This window comes from Catharus ustulatus, chromosome 12 (assembly GCF_009819885.2).
Source record: "Catharus ustulatus isolate bCatUst1 chromosome 12, bCatUst1.pri.v2, whole genome shotgun sequence".
In the NCBI taxonomy this organism is placed as follows: domain Eukaryota; kingdom Metazoa; phylum Chordata; class Aves; order Passeriformes; family Turdidae; genus Catharus; species Catharus ustulatus.
The window spans coordinates 7,777,269-7,798,049 of NC_046232.1; the positions used below are offsets into that span (position 1 = coordinate 7,777,269).

The 20,781-nt window shown below is 41.7% G+C and overlaps 1 protein-coding gene across 9 annotated transcripts in view; it reads right to left on the bottom strand.

Moving 5' to 3' along the window:
* TCF12 (transcription factor 12) overlaps positions 1 to 12,907 on the bottom strand; it is a 162,397-nt gene extending 149,490 nt beyond the window's left edge. For 3 of the 9 annotated variants that reach the window (XM_033071043.2, XM_033071039.2, XM_033071040.2), the window contains exons 1-3: positions 11,954 to 12,224; positions 11,701 to 11,801; positions 10,810 to 10,882 (exon numbers count right to left, since the gene is read on the bottom strand). In XM_033071043.2, the coding sequence (XP_032926934.1) occupies positions 10,810 to 10,882; positions 11,701 to 11,775 (148 nt within the window). In that variant the 5' untranslated portion in view covers positions 11,776 to 11,801; positions 11,954 to 12,224. Of the gene's footprint in view, positions 1 to 10,809; positions 10,883 to 11,700; positions 11,802 to 11,953; positions 12,231 to 12,262; positions 12,278 to 12,810 lie in introns of those variants that run through there. The other 6 variants (XM_033071042.2, XM_033071041.2, XM_033071034.2 and 3 more) reach the window with 4 other exon arrangements.
* Between the last annotated feature and the right edge of the window lie 7,874 nt (positions 12,908 to 20,781).

The following is a 20,781-nucleotide window of genomic DNA, read 5'->3' on the forward strand; positions in this document are numbered from 1 at the left end:
TCAACACTGGTTAGCTGTTAGAACAATTCAATCTCTGAGTGCATTCAAGTCATGTATGATAAATACACAAAAAGTTCACAGAGTAAGATTTTAAAAAGTTGTAGCATTGTGAACATTGGGTTCAACCAACCAAAAAAAGCAAATAATGCATTTCAAGGAAATCTCTGCTTCCCGCTCTTTTTACGCCAGCTATGTGCTAATACTGACAAGGTACTTTCAGATCAATGCACCAAGCACTTCAGGAGATGCAAGAGCTGTGCCAGGAATCCTGCTTTCAGAAGGACTTTCATTGCTATGGCAACAGCATGTTCTCCAGGATCCAATTCGGAGACAACCTGTGACACACTCATGAGAGATGGCCAAACTCCGAGGAGAGCGCACTGCAGCACAAGTGGCACTGTCACACACATGCCAGTTAGCACTTGCAGAAATGCAAGGGACAAAGCAGGGGGGTTTATGACAGTTCACAGGGCACTTAGGCTCCCTGCTTATAAACTGCTGCATCTGGGAGAAAAAATACCATTCACCTTATTAAACAAATTTAGACTATTCAAAGGCCAAAAAGTATATTATCATTAGCATAGAATACAAATTGCATTACACATCATCTCCTATATTCAGGCTTCTACCCCTTTTCTGATCCCAATTTCCCCTAACATGATGAGGGTAAAGGAAAATGAAAGGGTTAGTACATAGCAAAGAAGCAAATTATTGAAACTATTATTCAGTTCTCAACAAGTATCTTGAAAGTGAGTTTAATGACTATAACAGATACACACAGCCACAAACTCTGATTTTACTACATCACTCCACAAAAAAGCCAAAAAATCTCTTACAATGCTTCATCTTCTACCCAGACATATTCACAAAAACACCCTTGACATCCTGAGATTTAATCACCAAACGTGCTGAGTTTTACACATCCCCTAGACATCACTCTTACACTGGTAAGAGTTTCTATACTACTAGATAAGAGACCAGGCAATAATTCAAGCCATTAAAAACCACCAGAAGGAAATATGAGTAATTTACCATTTCTGCACTTTTATTACATTAGTTTTCAAAAACTAAAGTAATAGTTACAGACAAAACAACAGACAAAGCTCTGCCTAAATTCATTCACCCCAGATGACCAGATCTATCTTTCCTGTACACAATGAGAACCATAACATGGTTGCAATCTCTGTGTTCCTGACTACATCTAAAATAGTTTAGCCCCTTCTAAGATTCCTTCTGGTTGTACTGTACAGCACTTCCATCCACAAGGCCTGGTAAGACTTGGGTGTATGTGCTGGAGAAGACATGGTCTTGCATTCTTTAAAGCCTCTCTCTTCTCCCTTTTGAAGTATCAGGCATTATCTAACTTGCTTTGCAAGTGGTAATATTGTAGATCATTAAAAAAATACTGCAAGTAAAATTAACAGCTGAAAGAAGAAGAAATATGGGAAGTTTGTGCTTTATTGGAGTTTGCATTTTTGGGAGATTCTTTTAGGCTTTTGTATTGGGTTTTTTGGTTTGTATTTTTTCATGTTGTTGGTGGTTTGGTTTTGTTTGGGTATTTTTGGGGGGAGTTTTTTAGTTGAGGCGCTTTTAAATTCAACATCTTATAAATACTCCCAAGTATCTAATTCAGATGTTCCTGTTGCAAGTAGCATTGACAAAGTTTATGCTCCATTTTTTGGTGTGCTTATTACTGTCCTCTGTCACGGGAATACAACACTAGAGATATCCTCAAGATCACCAAAATAAAAGTATAGCACAAAGCAGAGAACACGTCAGACATGACATGCATTTATACAGTAATTGGCAGAAATGAGCATTTGTTTTATAAAATCCAGCTAAGGAAAAAATTTTGCACTACTATTCCATTCAATCCCCTTGCATCCAAGCATCACAAGCACTAATCTTGCAAAGACATACTACAAAATACAGCCATTTGAGTTCCACAGTAGCAAGCACCAGACATCATTTTTAGAAATACACAAAAGCTTTTCATTACTCCAAAACTCGGTCATCTTCATTAAATCACCATCTCTTCATAAAAGCCTTGGCTTCATTTAGCATTCAGGAAGATGAAAGAGCAGCTACCCTCCTTATGGATTACTTCTCTATTACAAGAGAGTACTTTGCACGTCAAAAGCAAACAGTAAAGGATTAAATGATATTGTAGTTTCTGCTCTTATTTATTTGCAATGGGCAGTGAATACAATTGCAAAGAAACAATCAGTGATTATTTTAAGCTGTGTTCCTTTTGCAAGGATTATGACTCATGAAGTCGCTGCATAAAGAACTGGAACAGGGTAGGTGTCGCATTGGAAATGGTCGAAACACCACAATATGAAAAAACGTTTGTCCTACAAGCAAAGCTGTCTGATTTAATCATTTCATAGGGTAGCCACAATAGCTCTTGGGATAACACCAAGGCAATAGTATCTTGCATTCAAGTAAACAAAAAATAAAAATACACACCGTGAACTCTATTCTTCTACAGAAGACTAAAAATATCTCTGGACTTTTTGTTTATACTGAATTAAGGGTAAAATACATTTTAAACTCTATTTAATACACAGAATAGGCACATTTATGGTCTGATATTCATTTGCATTTTACCTGCAAAATGGATACAACTAGAAACAGCCAAATTGGGATTTTGATTAACTAGGTATGTTTTTCTAACAATTAGTCCAGCCTACTCATCTTTATATTTAAAAAAGAGGAAAAAAATACATCTAAAATATAACTTCCACAAAACATGGCTCAGAGCACACTTCAACACAAAACTCTAGCCCTGCCTAACATAAGTTCTGCTGTGTTACCACTGCTTCAGCAACAGCAGAGATCTTTTCCAGACACAAGCTAAACACAAAATGTATGCTGCAGTTTTGCTCATGAAAAGCAAAGCACAAAGTGGTTCAAGTTCTTACTCGAAGTCCACAGAACCAACAACCTGACCAAGACATGGAGACACCACCATCTCTAACTACAACTGGTACAGAAAAAAAACCAATAAAATCTGCTACCAAAACAAAGCAAACTTGAACAGTGTAACAAATACCTCACATGCTTACAAAAAACAATACAGGCAACCTCTGTAGAAGATCAGGAGCAAGAAATCCACTGCAATAAACAAAAAAGTTACTTCTGGCAAAATTTTTTTTCCTGTTCTATGTAAAAAAAAACAAATCCCAACCACCTATTTCCCACTTAGCAATAAATTGTTACCGTAACAAAATTGTATACTTTTTAACCATCTTTTAAAAGCAATTCCACAGCCCTAACACTAGAGAGTACAACTTGTCTGTCCAAGATAAACTTTACTTAGCATTATGCAAAGTTTTTACTACCATTCACAGAGACTATTTGTAAGGGCTGCAAAGTAAACACTTTTAGTCAAGTCTTTTTCACCCTCCACTCCAAACTACTTTAACACACTGCAACAATTATTTTGGTGTGGTCAAGTAAGATTTTTCTGCGGTTTCTGAAGTTTATGCATTTTAAAGCAATTTCAGCCCTTTACTAAAAAAATTTTAAAAAATAGGAATCACATCTCTAGTATACAGGAATCTAACAAAAAGTCCTGAAGATTGATTGGGTACTTTTTAGCCTGATTATCCTCTGAAAACAGTGAGATATTATAAATATAACAAAAGCTACTCTTTCTGATCATTCTTGGTATTCAGTTAACATCTTCACCAAAGAAGTGCGTCCTTTATGTTTTCGAATGTTGTGTTTACAAACACAGTTTTGTTTTACAGATGAAAAAACAAGGCATTCATTCAAGACATTAAAAAAAATTATCATTATCTCATCTTAGACTCATAATAGAAAAAAATAAAAAACAAACAGCTTTACCCCTACAACCACTAGTAAATAATGCATTGTAGTATTTAAAAAGTCCATCAAGTACCACAATGTAACTCCAAATCATCAGGTTGAGATTATACAATAGAACTGGGGACTTCTAAATTTTCAATTTAAAATAATCAAAAAAGCAAATAAAATCCACAAAATGCAGGAGTGGTCATTAAAATTTAAAACAGGAAAAAAACTCTCAGATATTAAGATAAAGTTTCTATCCTTAGAATGATAATTTTTAACTGAACTAATATTTTTCTCCCTTTTCATATATGTTGAATAACCAAAAGTGATGAAGGTGAATACACTATTTAAATTAGTTATGCATATTCATTAACAGTCTCCAAATAATTCATATGCAAAAGAAAATAATGCCTTTGCTTATTTCTTTATTTCAAATCTAGTGACCTCCTCACAGGAAGACATAAAAAAACCAATCAAGTTTTGTTATATATTTATGAAGAAGTGCTCACACACTGAACTAGACAATGGCTGTAAAAAAAAGGTTTTCAGAGAAGATACTTTATTTCATGAGGTCATTTATTGAAATTGAATTTTCAAGTATGAAAATTAGTATTTATTTTTAAGTAAATTTAAGATGGAAGACTTATTTATTATATCCCATCAATCACATCTGACTCTGTGGGTACTTTAATAAATTTTATCTGATTCTGAAAATGCTCAGTGCTATTTCCCTGAAAACATAAACCTTCCACAATAGAGTAACAAAAAGAAATGCATCTCCATGGTCAAAAGAGGTCAGTTCAAGAAGCCTAACAAACTATTTCAGTTTATGTGCAGCTTCCCATCTTAGAAACAGTCTCCACAAACTTCAGTCTTACTACGTGGTGTACTATTATACTACTGCCTTAAATAAGCTTCTCTTCATAAATGCACACAATGTTCAACCATGAAAAAATTACTCTGTATCTTTAGCAATTACAGGAAAATACAGTTTGCCAAGTTAATAGTAGAGCATAGGGTAGATTAACAAACTCAAATAATGGTATCTGCAGGCTCAGCTATGAATAAAGTAGATTTACCTGAGACAAACAGCTGTCACTGCAACTTGACAGCAAAACAACTAAGGGGTTAAATCCTCTTTGTGTGACAGCTGGAAAGAAGTGAGGGGAAGGGGAACTTTGGCAAGCATGTATGAGTGATAAGCTTTTAACATGAAATTCCTTTGCTAAAGATCAAAAAGAGACCATAAATAAACCCCAAAAAAGCTGAAACTTAGCAAAAGCTGCAGACATAAGTTTTACAGGGAGAGATTACAAGCTCAGCTGACATGAAAGGACAAACAAATATACAAGAATGCCATTCATAATTCTCTTTGTCACCCCAACCCTTAGTCCTCACATTTACATTTCTATCAAATCTGCTTTCTGGATAAATACAAAATTTCAAATCATATTCCTTCCACATGCCGTTAAGACCACTCTCCAAAGCATCTGAAGACTCTTCATCACCTAAGAGTAGATCAGAAAAAATTGTCAGAACATAGAGTTACTGGTTGAAGAGAGGCTGATGGTGGAAGGTACCCCATCCTAGGTAGATCCACCCCAGGAAAGGACAAGGCACTACTGCAACCCCACACCTTCTGAAGCCATCCAGAAATAACATCACAAAGATCTTCCTTGTGTCCCAAGCCAGTAACATTTATATGGGGATTGGAGGTTGGATGCTGTGTCTGTAACACAGTGACCACATTTGCTGCTCTCATCTAAGGAAAAAGTTGCTGGAAATACAGGATTACTTTTTGAAAGAATGCTTTCTACATGCCAACACAGCAAAACTCAGCTTCCCTTATTATTGGTGTCAAATGTATCTCTGAACAGAAGACGGATCAGCACTACTAAAAATTCCCAGATCTTCTATTTGGAAAACAGCATTCTGACCAAGTGTCATGAGGTTCATCTTTCAAAATCAAAGCCAACAGCAATGAAAAATGGACTAACACCTATTTCTCTGCTCGCCAAACTAGACTCATAATACTGAGCTGTTTTAGTAACTCTCCCTTTTTCCTCAATCCCCAAAATATCAATATCCATACGACAACAAACACCTTTAAAGCGATACATTGCTTCAAAGTTGGATTGTCAGTTCTCTCTAATTGTCCAACATTTTTTCTCCTTCTCTCTCCTAAATAGGAGTATGGGAGCTGTATTACACAGGAATATATGCTATACTTTTCAAGATTTTTCATGAAGTGCCTGGTAATTTATCTTTCCAAAGGCAAGGAATGGAAGGAGGAAATGAGACAGCAACAGCGAGACAGCAGCTGCCAACAGACAAGCTGCAGTGTTATGAACTTACTAGCTCTGCTTCATCCTTCAGGTTTCTAAATGCAACAGGTAAGGAATCCAGACTGAAATCTTGATCTCCTTGCATTTGGCCCATTTGAAGAACAATCCATGGGTCTCCCGCACAAAAAACAGAATGTAAAGAAACCATGGACACCCTTCTGCTTTCAAGCACAAGGATTCTTCAACTCTCCTAAGGCTCTTCAGAAGAGGACAGAATTTAGCACCCCTCAGACCAAAGATTAAATACCAGGTTACCAAATCTGTTGGTTCACCTTTAATGAAGCTAGAGGACAAACTAGATACTAAAAAATTAAAAATAATAAAAGAGCTACACTGTTGCATGATCTAATGATTTCCAGCATTTAGCACACAATAAGAGTGCCTTTTTTCTTCAGCAATTGCACAGATCAATGAAGAGACTATCTAAACCATTGCTCATCCAGGTAACTCTCCCAAATTCTTTCTTTTTATTTGGGTTTTTTTTTCTTTCTTTTACAATGAACTGCTGACGGAAAATTGAAAAGGAACTAAGAGTTCACAGGATTGACAAAGTCAGGTTTTGTTAACTTTGGGAAACACTGTTAGTAACTTAATACACCTGTTCAAGGATTGCCATTGTGTCCTTTCTCAAGACACACGGCCCCAATTTAGGGACACTCAGGTTAATGGTAGGCTATCAACTTAAATGGTCTTTGCATAAGGTCACTAATTAGCGGCCTATCCCAATCCAATGCACCCCATACCAACTCAATACATTAGTAGAGTCAAGTGGAAAGGACAGTCAGTCTCTTGAGTTTGTATAAGAGGGACAAAATCAATACAGATACCTACACAGATACATTCAGAAGTTTTTGCATGTATGAGGAACACCTGGGTACACACAAGATTTGTGTCCAAAGCTGCTCACACCCAAGTGTGCGTGTTTATTTCTCATGAACTTCAGAAGAATCTCACAGGCAAGAGAGGTGCCATACTTTGACAACTTAGCTCTTAAACTGTACCTCTTACTTTAAACTCTTATCCCTCTTCTCTGCTATACATCCACATTATCTACTTTGACTGATACAGCACAGATGCATGTGCAGTCACATGCAAAAATAATGAATGATGCTATTAGTACACTGAAAAAGGTACTAAATTGAAAATGGTAGGCCACAGAAAAACAGTGTCTCAGATTTACTCTTCTAAGCAAATGACAAAGAAACTAAAGGAATTTATTTTAGGGTACCAAACCTGAGATGTAAAAAAGTTGAGTTTTCCAGGAAAAACAGATTGAGATCAAATCTATTAAAACCCACAAGAAAAGTGCACTACCATTGCCTATGGTGGGCACGTGCACATTGTGACTTGTTGTTAATGGAATTAGTGTAATAAATAAAGCATGTTGGGCAAAATCAGTAATCACACAAGTTTGTATCGGCATATGTGTTGTCGCTCAGGCCAAGGCAAAACAAGCAAAATGTCACTGTAAATCAAAACACTACTGCTAGCCATAATAGCAACAGAATTTTTTTATTTTAACTCAAATCTGAAAAAAGCCCGATTTAAAAGCCCAATTGAACAAATCTCTGGCCTTTGCCACCTTCCACTACAGTTTCTAAGACAGAAATGGCTTCATCCTCAGAAGTTGGTTTAGGAGGAAAAAAGAATGACAAGTTCTGTTTTAAACAAGAATTAAGTATAGCAGGTATGACAGGGAATATTTTGTGGTTTAACTCACTGGCTTATGTATCAGGTTACTTTTTCCAATATGTTTATTTTCACCAGTAGTCTGACCAAGTTATTTGACTTTATCAGCAGCTTACACGACTTACTGTCATAATATACTACGATATATCAGATTAGTTCACTTATTTTATCTGCAGCTTTCATTCATAACTGATTGACCTGTAGAAAGCAAGCCTGCCCCAGCTATCTTTTAATCAAAACACAATGTTTAACTGCTAATCCAAGACAGCAATTTCTTACAAATTATAGATCAGTTGTACTAGCTGTTTTATTCATGCAACCCAACTACTATAAAATACAATCAATAGAAGTCTTGTAGAATTATAGCAAATCAAGCTTGTTAGATCAGGATTAATAACTTACACCCCAGAATTTCCAACACTTCACAAAGCCACACCTGAAAAACAAACAAAACTTAACCATTCTTTAACAGCAACTAATTTTAACTTTCACTCTAAGGACCTGGGGGAGGTAAATAAAAAGTATCATGGGCATTCCTTCCTTCTAAATTAGATTTTCCAGAAATACACAGTCTTAAGAGCCATGTAGGCACACAATTGATCTTCACCTATTATTGGGGGCCGTTAGGCTGAATCTCAAATCACTGACAGGTTGGAGGGGAAGGGGAGGTTTCTACAGATGTTTATTTTAAGTTTAAATGAGAAATAGGAGGCTCTAAAATAAAAGACAATTAACACAATATTACTCCAACTAAGAAAAATAAAGCATGCTTCTAAAAATACCACAAAAATAAAACTGGAACTTAATTGGAAAGATATTAAAGCAAGCTACACTTCTCTAATTCCATCAAAACCACTGAAAATCTATGTAAGAGGCAGCAACACCCAAAGGAAAAAAAAGAAGTACTTTTCAGGAATCTGCACCTAGTGTGATCTTCAGTCCTAGATAGTGCAAAGGAATGAATACCTCCTCTTTTCATGTTTCTCTTTAAAAAGTGACCTCTAATCAGTTAAAAAAAAAAGCTTTCAAGTATTGCTTGTCCTAAAAGTTACAAACACTTGAAATTATAGCAAGACAATTAAATCAAAATACTTAGAAATTAAATTCCTGTATTTCATCACTGACTTTGACATAGCTTTTCTACAACACTTAACACTGTCTCAGAACACAACTAATAAAGAAGTTTGCTACTTCTCACTTCTGCAGAGTAATTCCCCTAGGTCAAAGCTTAGATCATAACATTACCAGAATTAGGGCATATAATCCCACTAACCAGTAAATCTCTACAGCTAGAAATGTTTTTAATTAAAATCCACAGATGTATACTACTATCATTCCAAGGGGATCTCAGCTGAGGTTGTAGCTTGTTTGACAGTTGCAGTGTTGTACTGAGGATTGGTATTTATAGGATACACCATATTGGTAAAGAAATTCAAGAAGTCACACTGCTTCTCTTAAAGAAATAACTATTCTGGCATTCTCTCTTTATCTAAGACATCCAAGGGAAAAAAAGGAAGCATTACCTACAAATAGGTAGCTATATCTCATTATTTAGCAGTGCTCTAAGATCTAAAGTAAAAATGAAAGCTTTATTATTCAACAGAAGACGATTCTACTCATTCAGGAAAAGCAAGGACAAAGTGGGATGAGATGCTCAGGTTGTGCTCACCACAATTAAGTTTTAGATGCCTGAATGTCTTTCAAAACAAGCTTCAGAGAAACAATGCTCTTAAATATTTTTATTTTTTAAAACCTAAAAATTAGCTACATCGTAAGACACATTTGCTGTAATTGCCAGTAATTTAAACTTGATGTACTTTCAAAGAGGAAGAGAAAGCCAGTCAGTTATTTTAGGAGAAAACCTAACAGACTTCTTCAAGTGTGTAACAATTACATTTGCTACATGATTTCATTAAATTTCAATAAATGTGTCTCTGGAAAGTTTGAAAAATTGCTCAATGGAGAAGTTTTAAGATGTTTTTAAAACAAAAATCCTCGAATGTCACTGAAAGGCAATTTCATTTGGGCTCTCAAATTAAGAGCCCTGACAACCTAAGAGGTTAACAGGATATTACTGCAAAACTTCAAGCCACTACTTCACTTCTCTACTGGCATTCTAAACATTTATTTTCATTAACTAAAATACAAACATCACTTTATTGTATTCATAAGAGCAAAAGTATCATTTCACTGTATTCAAACACGATGAACCTACATAAATTTCATCAAAAACTTACTTTGGTTTTTCTTTTGTAATAAGTAATAAATATTCCCTTTAGTGATTCACACAAAGTATCTGTTAAAAATTTCACTTATTTCCTGTAAGCCTTAGCTTAAAGGTCTCTGACACAGCTATTAGTTGGCCCTGTGATAATACATTGAAGCCACAAAACACATGCAACATGTAAATACAGTTACTTGTTTTCCAGATACGTGGATAAAACTTCAACACAAGAAAATTCTAATTGTCAAATATTTGAGAGCTACACAGTACTAGAAAACGGTATTAAACTCACATTTCCCTTAAGTACTGCATTGAAAAATAACACCTTAAGTCAGGAGTATCTAACTATTTGGCATTTTACAGAGGTTTTCTCCCTTCATAGAAGAAGGCTAGGAAGTTCTTCAATTGAACAGTTAGATTTGATTTTCTCAAACAAAAACAACACAGTCATTCATTTCTAATAAAACAAACATACAACTTCCATGTAGGTATGGCTAGAGACACTCAACACCTCACTGTACTGTGATTAATAGTCTAAGACACAGAGACAAAAACCTAGATTAAAGTTAGCAAAATGTGCTATAAAGATCAAAACAGCACATCCCTAACTGATCTGAATATCGTATGAGAACATGTACAAATGAAAGATTACAATACTCTGAGAACATGAAGACTACACTGAAACATCAAGACCCAGTGAGATGAACATGATGTATCTCAGATGCATCCTACCTGATCCACTGAACTGGCTGCTTCCTAGCGTAGTTGGTCTGGTTTTTCCACTATTTACAGGTGGGGAAAACATCTGCAAAACAAGAAAAAAAAAAAACCATGTTTTAGTTGGTTTTGAAAGTCGTGCTGAATTATTAATGTAAACAGAAAAAAGGTCAATAGGAAACAAATTTTTTTCTTCTATTTTCTGCTTGAAAACAAACAGAATACAAGATGTGTGTTTAGACACACAAAACCAACAAGTTGAATTGCAATTTATTAATAGGACCAAAACCTCATTTCTACATGAGCTCAACTTAAAGTTAAAAGGACACCTACTACTACTGTAACCATTTCAAATGGTTATATGACTTACATTTTTTTACTCAAATTATACTTCTTACTGATCTGCAAGTATAAAGTCACTGCATGAAAACAGAATTTAAGAGGCAGGAGTTTTATATTTATAAATCAATAGCCTTTTTGGTATGTCAAAAGTATCACATAGAAAATACCTACAATTTTCTTAGTCAAGACCATCAGTGAATAACTTCCTTTATTTGTGGGCAATATTTTTTCTTTTGTTTAAATAAGAAAAAAAGGAAAAAGAAAAAAGAAAAAAATAAAAAAGGGGGGAGAAAAAAGGCAAGAGCCAAGGTACCAGTGCCACATGCCAGCTTAACCAACGTTAATTATTAGATTATGCCATCAGTGGGTCAGCCTGATTTTAACCAGTTAAACCAATTGACCCAGCTGGTATTACAGTATTAAATCTGGAAGTCTAGACATTACATCAAAGTTCAGGTGTCCAACTTGGCTGAGGCAGACCCAACCAAGCCCTGCACGCTGCTGCCCCTGCTCCTCAGTTCGCATGACCACGAAGTCATGAGAAGACCTCGGAGAATATCCTACCGCACTGAAGTCCAGCAAGTCGCTCAATTCCTTGTCAGTTCCTATAGCGGCCATCCTCTGCTGCTGGGAGTTCATCTTCCTCCGCTGCTCCGCTCACCTTTCTAGGGCACAGGGAGAGAGGTACATGCAGCGCTTCCCGGCGCGGAGCGGGGCCTCTGCTGCCGGCACCCCTGGGGCGGGGTGGAGCTCCCGGGGGAGCCTCGCTCGGCCGGGCGGGCTGCGGGAATCGGCAGCAGCAGCTCCCCCAACTAACCAACTCTCTTCAAGTTTCCTCAGGCTGCCTCTTCTCCCTCATTCCACTTCTCCCCCAACCTCGAGCACGGTCACGCCGCAGAAGGGCCGCCGCCAGGAATTAAGTCCCCCCCAGGCAAGCGAAAGCAAATAAACAGCCGCGGCCCGGCGAGGTCCGGAGAATTAGCGAGAGATTAAGTGACTCACTGTCCCCGCAACAATGGGGCTGACGAGCGGGGCCGGACGAGCCTCAGCAGAGCCATCCCTGCCCCGGCATTACCGCCCGCCGCCGGTGCCGGCTCCCCCTCCCCCCCTCTCCCGACCCACCCACCGGGGCCGCGGCCGCCGCTCCGCGCTCGGGACCGCGGCGGGCCGGGAGCCGCCCCCGCGCGCCGCACGCGCACACGCGGGACCGGGCGCGCGCGCCGCCAGCGGGCGGGGGGGGCTGGAATGCGCGTGCGGCGGCGGGGACGGGAGGGGCCCGCGCCTTCCCTTGTGCCGGCGGGCGCCGCGGGGGAGCCGCCGCGGCCCCGCGCCCCGGCAAGTTTCGGAGCCGCCCGCTCCTTTATGAGCGCGGGCAGCCGCCGAGCGCCGCCCGCGGGGACTCGCTCCTGCTCGCGGTTCGCGGCCCGGAGACCCTCGCACGCCCGCCCCGCCACCCGCGCGGCCGGCCCCGGCTGCCGTCCCTCGGGTTCCCCGGCGGAGCCTCCGCCTCCCCCGCGGTCTCCCCGCCGCCACCCCGGGCAGCCCCAGCCCCACTCCGGCCCGCGCGCCCGCGGCCCCGTCCCCTCGCCGCCGCCTCTGCCCCTGCGAGCGCCCGGCCGCCGCTTCCCTCCCCCCGCCGCTCTCTCCCAACTTCTCGCGGCCGCCCGCACTCACCCGCTGTCCCTGTACGCTCCGGTGACCAGGGCCGGGCCGGCGGCGGCGCGCGGGCCGCGGGCTGGGTGGGAGGCGACGAGCCGAGCGCTCCCCCCCCGCTGGAAGGAACTTGTGGGTTCCCTCAGGCGGACATTTTTTTGCTTACAGAGCCTCAGCACCACGTTCACGGCTGCGGCTCCGTATCCCTCCGCGCCGAGCGCCGCCGCCTTAACCCTTGTGGCGCCGCGCCGCTCCCGGCCGAGGCGGGCGGGGATCCAGTGGCACCCCCGGGAGCCGCCCCGGCACCAGCCTCGGCCCCGGCCGCGCCACCGGGACGCCCCGGCCGATGGGGAGAAGCGGATCCCCTCGGGCCGCTCAGGGAAACACGCACCCCACGGGAACAGACCCCTCCTCACCGCTCCCCAACTCAGCCAAACCGACAGCAAACCTCGACATGCAGCACTGCCGGCAATGCACGTGCCCCAAAACACATTATTGCACTCATCCTGAATTCACATACCCTAAAATACCCCTGAATACTTTTAATATATATGTCAATACACAGTCCTACTGCTCACAATGAAATGGCATATAAATTACATAAATTTTAAGCACTCATTAGCAGCTTCCTCTTAAATACATACCATTAAAACCAACGTGTCAAAGCACAAGAACATGGCTGTTACTACAAGAACACACATTCAAATTAACACTGCGGCTCTCTGAACAACACAGGTGATGCTAAAGGTGAAGCAGCCCAAGGGCTTCTGTGCAGGAATGAGAAGCAGCGTGCGAAGAGCCTGCGCCCTCATTTAGGTCCTGCCACCGCTAGAGACAATTCACTCTTTTGTGCTCCGTCTCCTTCTCCCAAAACCGCCCTGTCAGCCTGTCCTGCCGGCAAGTTTATTCCGTGTCTAAAGCCACCCCACAGGCCAGCGTGCCGGCCTAAGGCAAGGCACGGCTGTCCCCGACACCAGCGGAGCGCTGCCGCTGCTCCGTCGCGCTCCCGTCTCCCGAGTCTGCAGAGCCCCCAGGTGGCACCTACTCGCCACCACCTGGGGCTGGGCCTGCTCTTCTGACCCCAGCTACCGGGGGCCACTTACCATCCTCTCCGAAAGTGAGAACTATAAAGCAATAATCAGGGCAGCTACTGGCGTATTGTTCTTTCGGAGCAAGGGTGTTTACGAAACACAAGGACAATGGAAAGGCCACTGAAAGCGCGGAGAACCTCAAAGGCCCCAGGGAGCCGGTAGGCGCAGGGAGGAGCGGTGCGCAGGGTGCAGCAGCGCGCATCCCTCGCAGGCTGCTGCTTGGCAGTGCCCCAGCCCTGGAAAGCAGCAGGCTGCACCGAGGGCTCTCCAGCCACACACCCTTCCCTTCCAAATCAACTCTTCCTACCCCAGGCCCTGACTGTTACCACATTCCCGTTCCTTCGGAAGATGTCACAAACTTACCACCCCCAGGCAAAGACAAACTGGAGAGTCTGGAGACTCTCCTCCATTTTTCTCCCTTACATGCCTTGTGCTCAATGATCATTTGGCCTCGTGATTCTATGAATATTCATATATTTGCCACTTAGAAATGCAGGAAGCAATTTGTATTAAAATACCAACACAATGACTTCCATTCTCTGTGCCCCTGAGGGATCTAAGTATGTACTTTTTCTCTTTGAAGTATAAATAATAATACACTTTAGAGGGAAGTACCCATTGAGAGAGCACTATACATTTCACGCGCAACATTCTTTACCATATTTTTGTTACAAAATCCCCTATATACTACTGAGAATATATTGTTTCTCTGGAAGCGCTACTTTTTAACCAGTAGTGGGACTCAGTACCAGTTAGTACAGCTGCAACGCTGATAAGCACTGATTAGAAAGCCGGGTAAATGTAAAGAAAGTGGAAGCAATAATGTTAACAATTATTTGTAGTGATGTGTAATTGGATTAAAATTATAACTTATTTTTGTTAAGATTTAGATAATTATAGATTCTTTGTTAATACAAATACTTGACATTTGCCCTCTGATATCAGATTTTAAGGTTCACATTTATAGGCTTTTATTTGCAGCTAGAAGCTTTGACTAGATGTTATAGCCACATAATTCATGGCACAGGGTTTTAAGTTACACAAAATACTATAAAATGTTTTATTTGCTCCACAAGGACATGTCACTTTCTCGTGCAGATGCTAAGTAAACGTGCTCAGTGCCAAAAGTCACATTGTCACAGCCATTCTTCTGCTTTACATCTCTGTGCTTTAGCAGCCCTCTCAGAAAAACTTCAAGGTACTTAGAGGAAAAATTACCAGAACATAAATGAACCTTCCAGAAGTTACATCAGACAATTTAGCAAGTACACAAGGCCTCAGGGAAGGTATGCTTTGACCCAAAATACACTGTGAGTCTGACCTAAAGAAGATTGCTGGGGGACACAAAATTGCAGTGAGTTGGTCAAGTCAGAAATTTCAGACCATTCTTCCGCAGGTATCATGACTAAAATTGTGAAAGATCAGTAACTAGCATATCCTTTGTTACAGTAAAATTCAAAACATAATTAACCTAATGTTTCCTGGGCACTGAATATATTTTTTCACATTTGTGAGATTCGGAATTTCCGTTTTTAATACCTTATCATGTAACATTTCCCAGAGCTAACACATAAACTCAAAACATTAAGGCACGATGTTCTATGTCTCTGCAATACTGTCTTTCACCTATTCTCGGAATCTCCAACCCCATGCTCAAGGTGTTATTTAGAATCCTTTCAGCTCTGCCACTCCCTATAAATTATTCCTGTTCACTGCAAAGAGTTTTTTAAAAATGCATTTCATACCCTTATTCTGTCATAGCCATACACAGAAAATGAAACAAAACCCAACGTTGTCAACATTGAAAAGAAAAAACCCAAACCCAAAGCAGCATATATTGTAAACATTTTAACAGATCTGAAGAAACCAGTGTCTGAAACCTGGTTCAAACAGGTGCAACGGTTTCCCGTTTGTAACAAAGAAAATACCTTCAGTCTCATTCCTGCTGCAACTCCTAGACAGGATTTCTCCTTGCAAATGCAGCAAGCATAGTATATAAATCACCTACAAATCAAAAACTTCCAACTGTTCTGTGACACAGCTGTACCTTTCCTGTATATTATGTATCAGGCTAAAGTGCTACTCCCTTCTGTGACTGTTATACCCTCTTTTCTTTCACTTTATTAAAAATAAAAGGTCTTCACTATGTAGGGAGCAGCTATTCAGATGGATAGAAGGAAAATACAGGAGCAATCATAAGCATTAACAATTTTGCTGGTGGTATCACAAGCCAGGACTCCAGCAATCAGGACTGTATTCCTGTCGATGCTTTCCCAAAAATACTTTAATCAATGAATTTCCTACCAAGAAAAGTATGGTGTTGTGGATGAATACCCTTCCCTTAGAGAAGTCTTCAGTCTGCCATGGAGTAGTGCAAGTAGTGCAGGTAAACCTCTGCACACAAAGTCCTCACTGAACTCCAGACGCTGACAGAACACACAATACAACTGTAAATCTTTATGGTAACTGCCCTGACAGCTGAGCTACCAACATCAATATGGTCAGCGACCAACCAAGCAATCAGGGAATTGCTACTTGCCAGATGGCGATGGCAGCATTCTTCCACATGCTTCAACGTGACCATGAAAATGAAGAATTACATACAGAACATAATAAAAAAATTAAGAGGAATATAAAACCCAAATCACTTGAGCATAACTCCCTGAAAATAATCACATTCATACGCAGTTTCACAGCCTTCATGAATTGCTTTCCACCCACTCCTTAAAGGAAAAATATTTGATACAGCAGACAGCTGTTGTGCATTCAGGGATGTGAGAAAATGTATTCTGTATTACTATTTAATGTATCATGCCTGTGTGAATAGAATCATTAAGCTTGCATGTCTCCTTTTGGCTTATTTATTCTTAAATTTACAGATGCTGAATTAATTCACCATCACCACCCAAACTGCACAAACTCCTAGGGTGATCCCTGACAGAGCACTTGACCAAAAGATGGAGTTTTCACTGGAATGGCTCCTTTAAATCAACATCCATGTGGTCAGCTTGCATCCACAGCCAACAATTTATTCATGATAAACACTATTGCTTAGCAAATCCATAGCCCTGGAGAAAAGTCAGCAAATCTTCTTCCCTGCTCCAGTTTGCTGCTGTTCTTGTTTGGTTTCTTACAACAAATTCCCACCCTCACCCTTCTACTGCTTCCAGAAAACTTCCCTGTACAGAGAGCAATGCTCATTTGGAGTTAGCAATAAGGAGAAAACAACATTGTTTCCTGCACTAGGATGAACAAGGCAATTCCATTTTCTCACTGAAATTCTCCATTTTTCTTCACCTGGAACCTGACTTGAGCCAATCAAAAATCTAAATATTTTTCTTATAATGCATGAAACTTTCGGATGAAGTTCTTGGAGAGGCGTTCTATTCTTCCTACATCTTTTCCTTACCAAACAGACTGGAAAAGTATCCTACAAAAGAGACAGAGCTGTATTCCTATGCCCAAGCCTCATGATTACGTAGTGCTTGCTGTTATCAGTACAGCCCATCTTAGAGATAACCGAATTTGCTGCCTGCTATATTTACCTCGCGGTAATTAAAATTATATAACATATATATTATGTAACATATTCTACAACCGGAAAAATTTACATTTGCAGGAGGCAACAATGGTGAAACCTGTCACCAAAGAGTACTATTTAGGAGGTGACCAGAAAGAACATATGCGGAGTGACTATTGTTAAATCAAAGCCTGCTTCTGTGGGGCACTAACAGCTACACTTCGCTTATTTTCTGCCGCTGGCAAAGTGCTTTCCAAGCGCTTGTGGTCGAGCAGGGGGTGAGTAAAAGCTTTAGCTCGCCGAAGGAACCGCCTCTCAAGAGGAATTCCTACAAAAGTTGTCTGGGGGAAGGAGGTTAAAAAAAGAGAAAGCGCCTGAAAGGAGAAATCGCGGCAGGAGGGCCTCCATCAGAGATGATTCCTCCTGGTCCCGCTCCCCGCAGCAGAACCGGGCCGGACACACCGGGGCCACCCTCCAGCCGTGACCGCGATCACAGAGCCCGGGCGGGCGGCGGGACCGAGGCCGGGGAGCTGCCCCGGCAGCGGCCCCTGGGGCGGCGAGCAGCCCGCGGCAGAGCCCGGGGCGCTCGGAGCACAGCCCGCCCCCAGCCCCGCTGCCCCGGGGCCGCAGGGACCGGGCCCGCCCGCCGCCCCTCCGCGGGGCCGCCCCTCCGCCCGCCGGCCGACCGCGGCCCCAAGTTGTGCGGGCCGAACAATGCGGAGAGGACTATTTGTCCTTCCGCCGGCCGGGGGAGGGGAGCGGCGGCCGCGGGGGAGGGTCGGGGGCCGCTCCTCGCCGCAGGTCCCGGGGCGGGGCGGGCCCGCTGAGCCCTCCCCGGGGCCGGTTACGAAATCGCGGGGAGCCCGGCCCGGGGCCGGCCGGGAGCGATCGTGGCACGCTGTGCCGGCCGCGGGCCTCTGCGAGAGCCGCGTTTGGAGCCGCGTCCTGCCCTGCTCTGCCCCGTCCCGTCCCCGCCGCCCTGCGCCTCCGCCTTGGCTCCCGCTGAGGCTGGCGGGGCAGCAGAACTCGGAGCGGTTCGGCCGGGGCGAGTTGATTCCTCATTCCCTGCTCCAAGCGCGGCACTCCGCGCTGCCTGTGCGAGTTCCACACCAGCACCAGGGCTCCGGACGAGCGCGGGGCAGCCCGTGGCCATGTGCGCCTCCACACTCCTCATCTTCCCCTAGCTCAGAAACTAACCTGATCACCAGTGAAGAAGTAAACAGCTTAAATAATGAACGACTTTAATTTAAATTCACACAGGAGCTGGCTTGGGTACTCATTTTGTTTAAGCCAATATTTCTTAAATTACCTAAAAACAATCCACAAGTTTATTCTAAAAGCAACATAACGTTTTCTTGCTTTTACAGTACTTTGCTACTTACAGAGAAGTAGTCACGAGAGATTTACACAAGTTTAATAAAATTCAACTAAATTACATTGTCTTCAAAGGTGGCTTTAAAAATCAGTATGATCTAAAGCTTAATAGAAACGTGTTTAGATGTTTAATTAACGCGTTCATTACACTGAAAGTAGATGGATATCCCTGGAGAAAGTTGGGGTTTTTCAGCGATCCCAACCTTTCTGCTGGGGAGCTCTCCCGGGGCCGTGCTGGCCGCTCCTCGGCGGTGACCCCGGGCACAGCCGGGCCCGGTGAGCTGCGGGTGCGGGATGGAGCCCGGCCCCGCTTCCAGAGGCACAGACTGCTGCCAAAATCAGCCCAGGGGCTGCGCAGCTGCAGCACTTTGAACTACTTTATTTTAAGAGAACCCATTTATAAACTCAGAAAACACAGATTATAACAAAGAATCACGTAACTGAGGTTAAAAAGGGAACTTATTTTTTAGTGAGGAAATAATACAATGTTTTAAGTTTCCTATGTGAACTATATGCCTTTCACTACACATTTTTATGATGATCACATCACACAGTTGAACAGTGAACAGTTTTGAAATACCCTTAGGACGACCATTACTGGTGAAAGACATTGGAGACAAAGCAATCTTTCACGAGTAAGTTCTCACACTGAAGGATGTTAGCTAGGTAATCAAAATAGAGCCAATTTGCAGAAAGGATAAAACATGAGTATCACCACTTTCAGCTTGATTTCCTAGAGAAATCATTTGCACACTGTGTTCATGGGGATGGATGAGTTTTCTTAACAAATCACAAATTCACTTGCTAATTTCAACCAAGGAGAATTAGATCACATTCATGTATGTCATGGAAACAGGGATTAAAGGAGAGGAAAACAGGAGACTTAGTGCACCTACTGAAGAAAGAAGTAGTTAGGTGACCAAAGAATCCAGGGATGCAAAGCCCGGGGAAGGTAACTTTGGGCAGTTCCCTCCTGGCAGCCAAAATTCTGGTATTCTGTCTGCCACCGGAAGTGGAATCATCCATCTGTTTTACACAGAACTTTTTGAACATTTCCTCATCTCCAAAGTTTCACAGGAGCCAGGAAATAATTACTTTAATGCAATCAAAAGCCATATAACCCATAGATAATGTTTTACATTCTCAAATTGCTTAAAAAAATTTAACTGAAGTCTGACTACAACCATTCATCAGCCAGTCCCAGATGGGTCCCTCATGCACAAGATTCCTACCCAACAGTAATTCCCTGCTTGGCACTGACAGGAACAGTTTCTGTCCTTCACACAACTAATGGACCATCAGATGATGCACTTTGGGGAACTAACAGATAATGGAGAGGACCAGATTTACAGAGGAAAATCACAACTTTGAAGAATAGTAGGAACTCTTTACACATACAGAACTACACGGAAAGAAGCTTCATTTCTTAAAGGAGTGGTGTGATAATACAGAGTTTCTTAAGGCTTTAGGAAGAAGAACAACGCTCAGAGTGTAAGTTCTGTTTTGAATATTGTTGCAGCCACATCTTAGGTGGACTCTTGTATGAAGACAGTGGTTAATTCTAAAGTATTCCCCTCCTCATATATTATCAATATTTTTGTTTCCAAAAATCTGCAGAAAACATCAGATTAATTTTCATTTGGAAATGCAGTTGTAGGCAGTCTCCTTGTCACACATAGTTAAAATTTCCTTGTAATTAACATAAAAAGTTCTGTTATGAATAAGACATAAAAAGTTCTGTTATGAATAAGAGACAGTATTGCAAATGCTCTGTCCAGAGAACTATTGATTGACTACATTTAATGTTCTTTTTACATTAATATTTTAAGATTAAGCTTCACAAAACATATCTTGTCCCCCATAATTTGCCCTTATATGGCTCTTAATGTAGAAAGATCTGGGGGAGTTGTCTCAGTTACTGAATATATTTTATAATCCTGGTTACACTTTCTCAGAGAAAAAAAAAACCAAACAACCAAAACCAGTGTCAGAAAAAATAATATGATA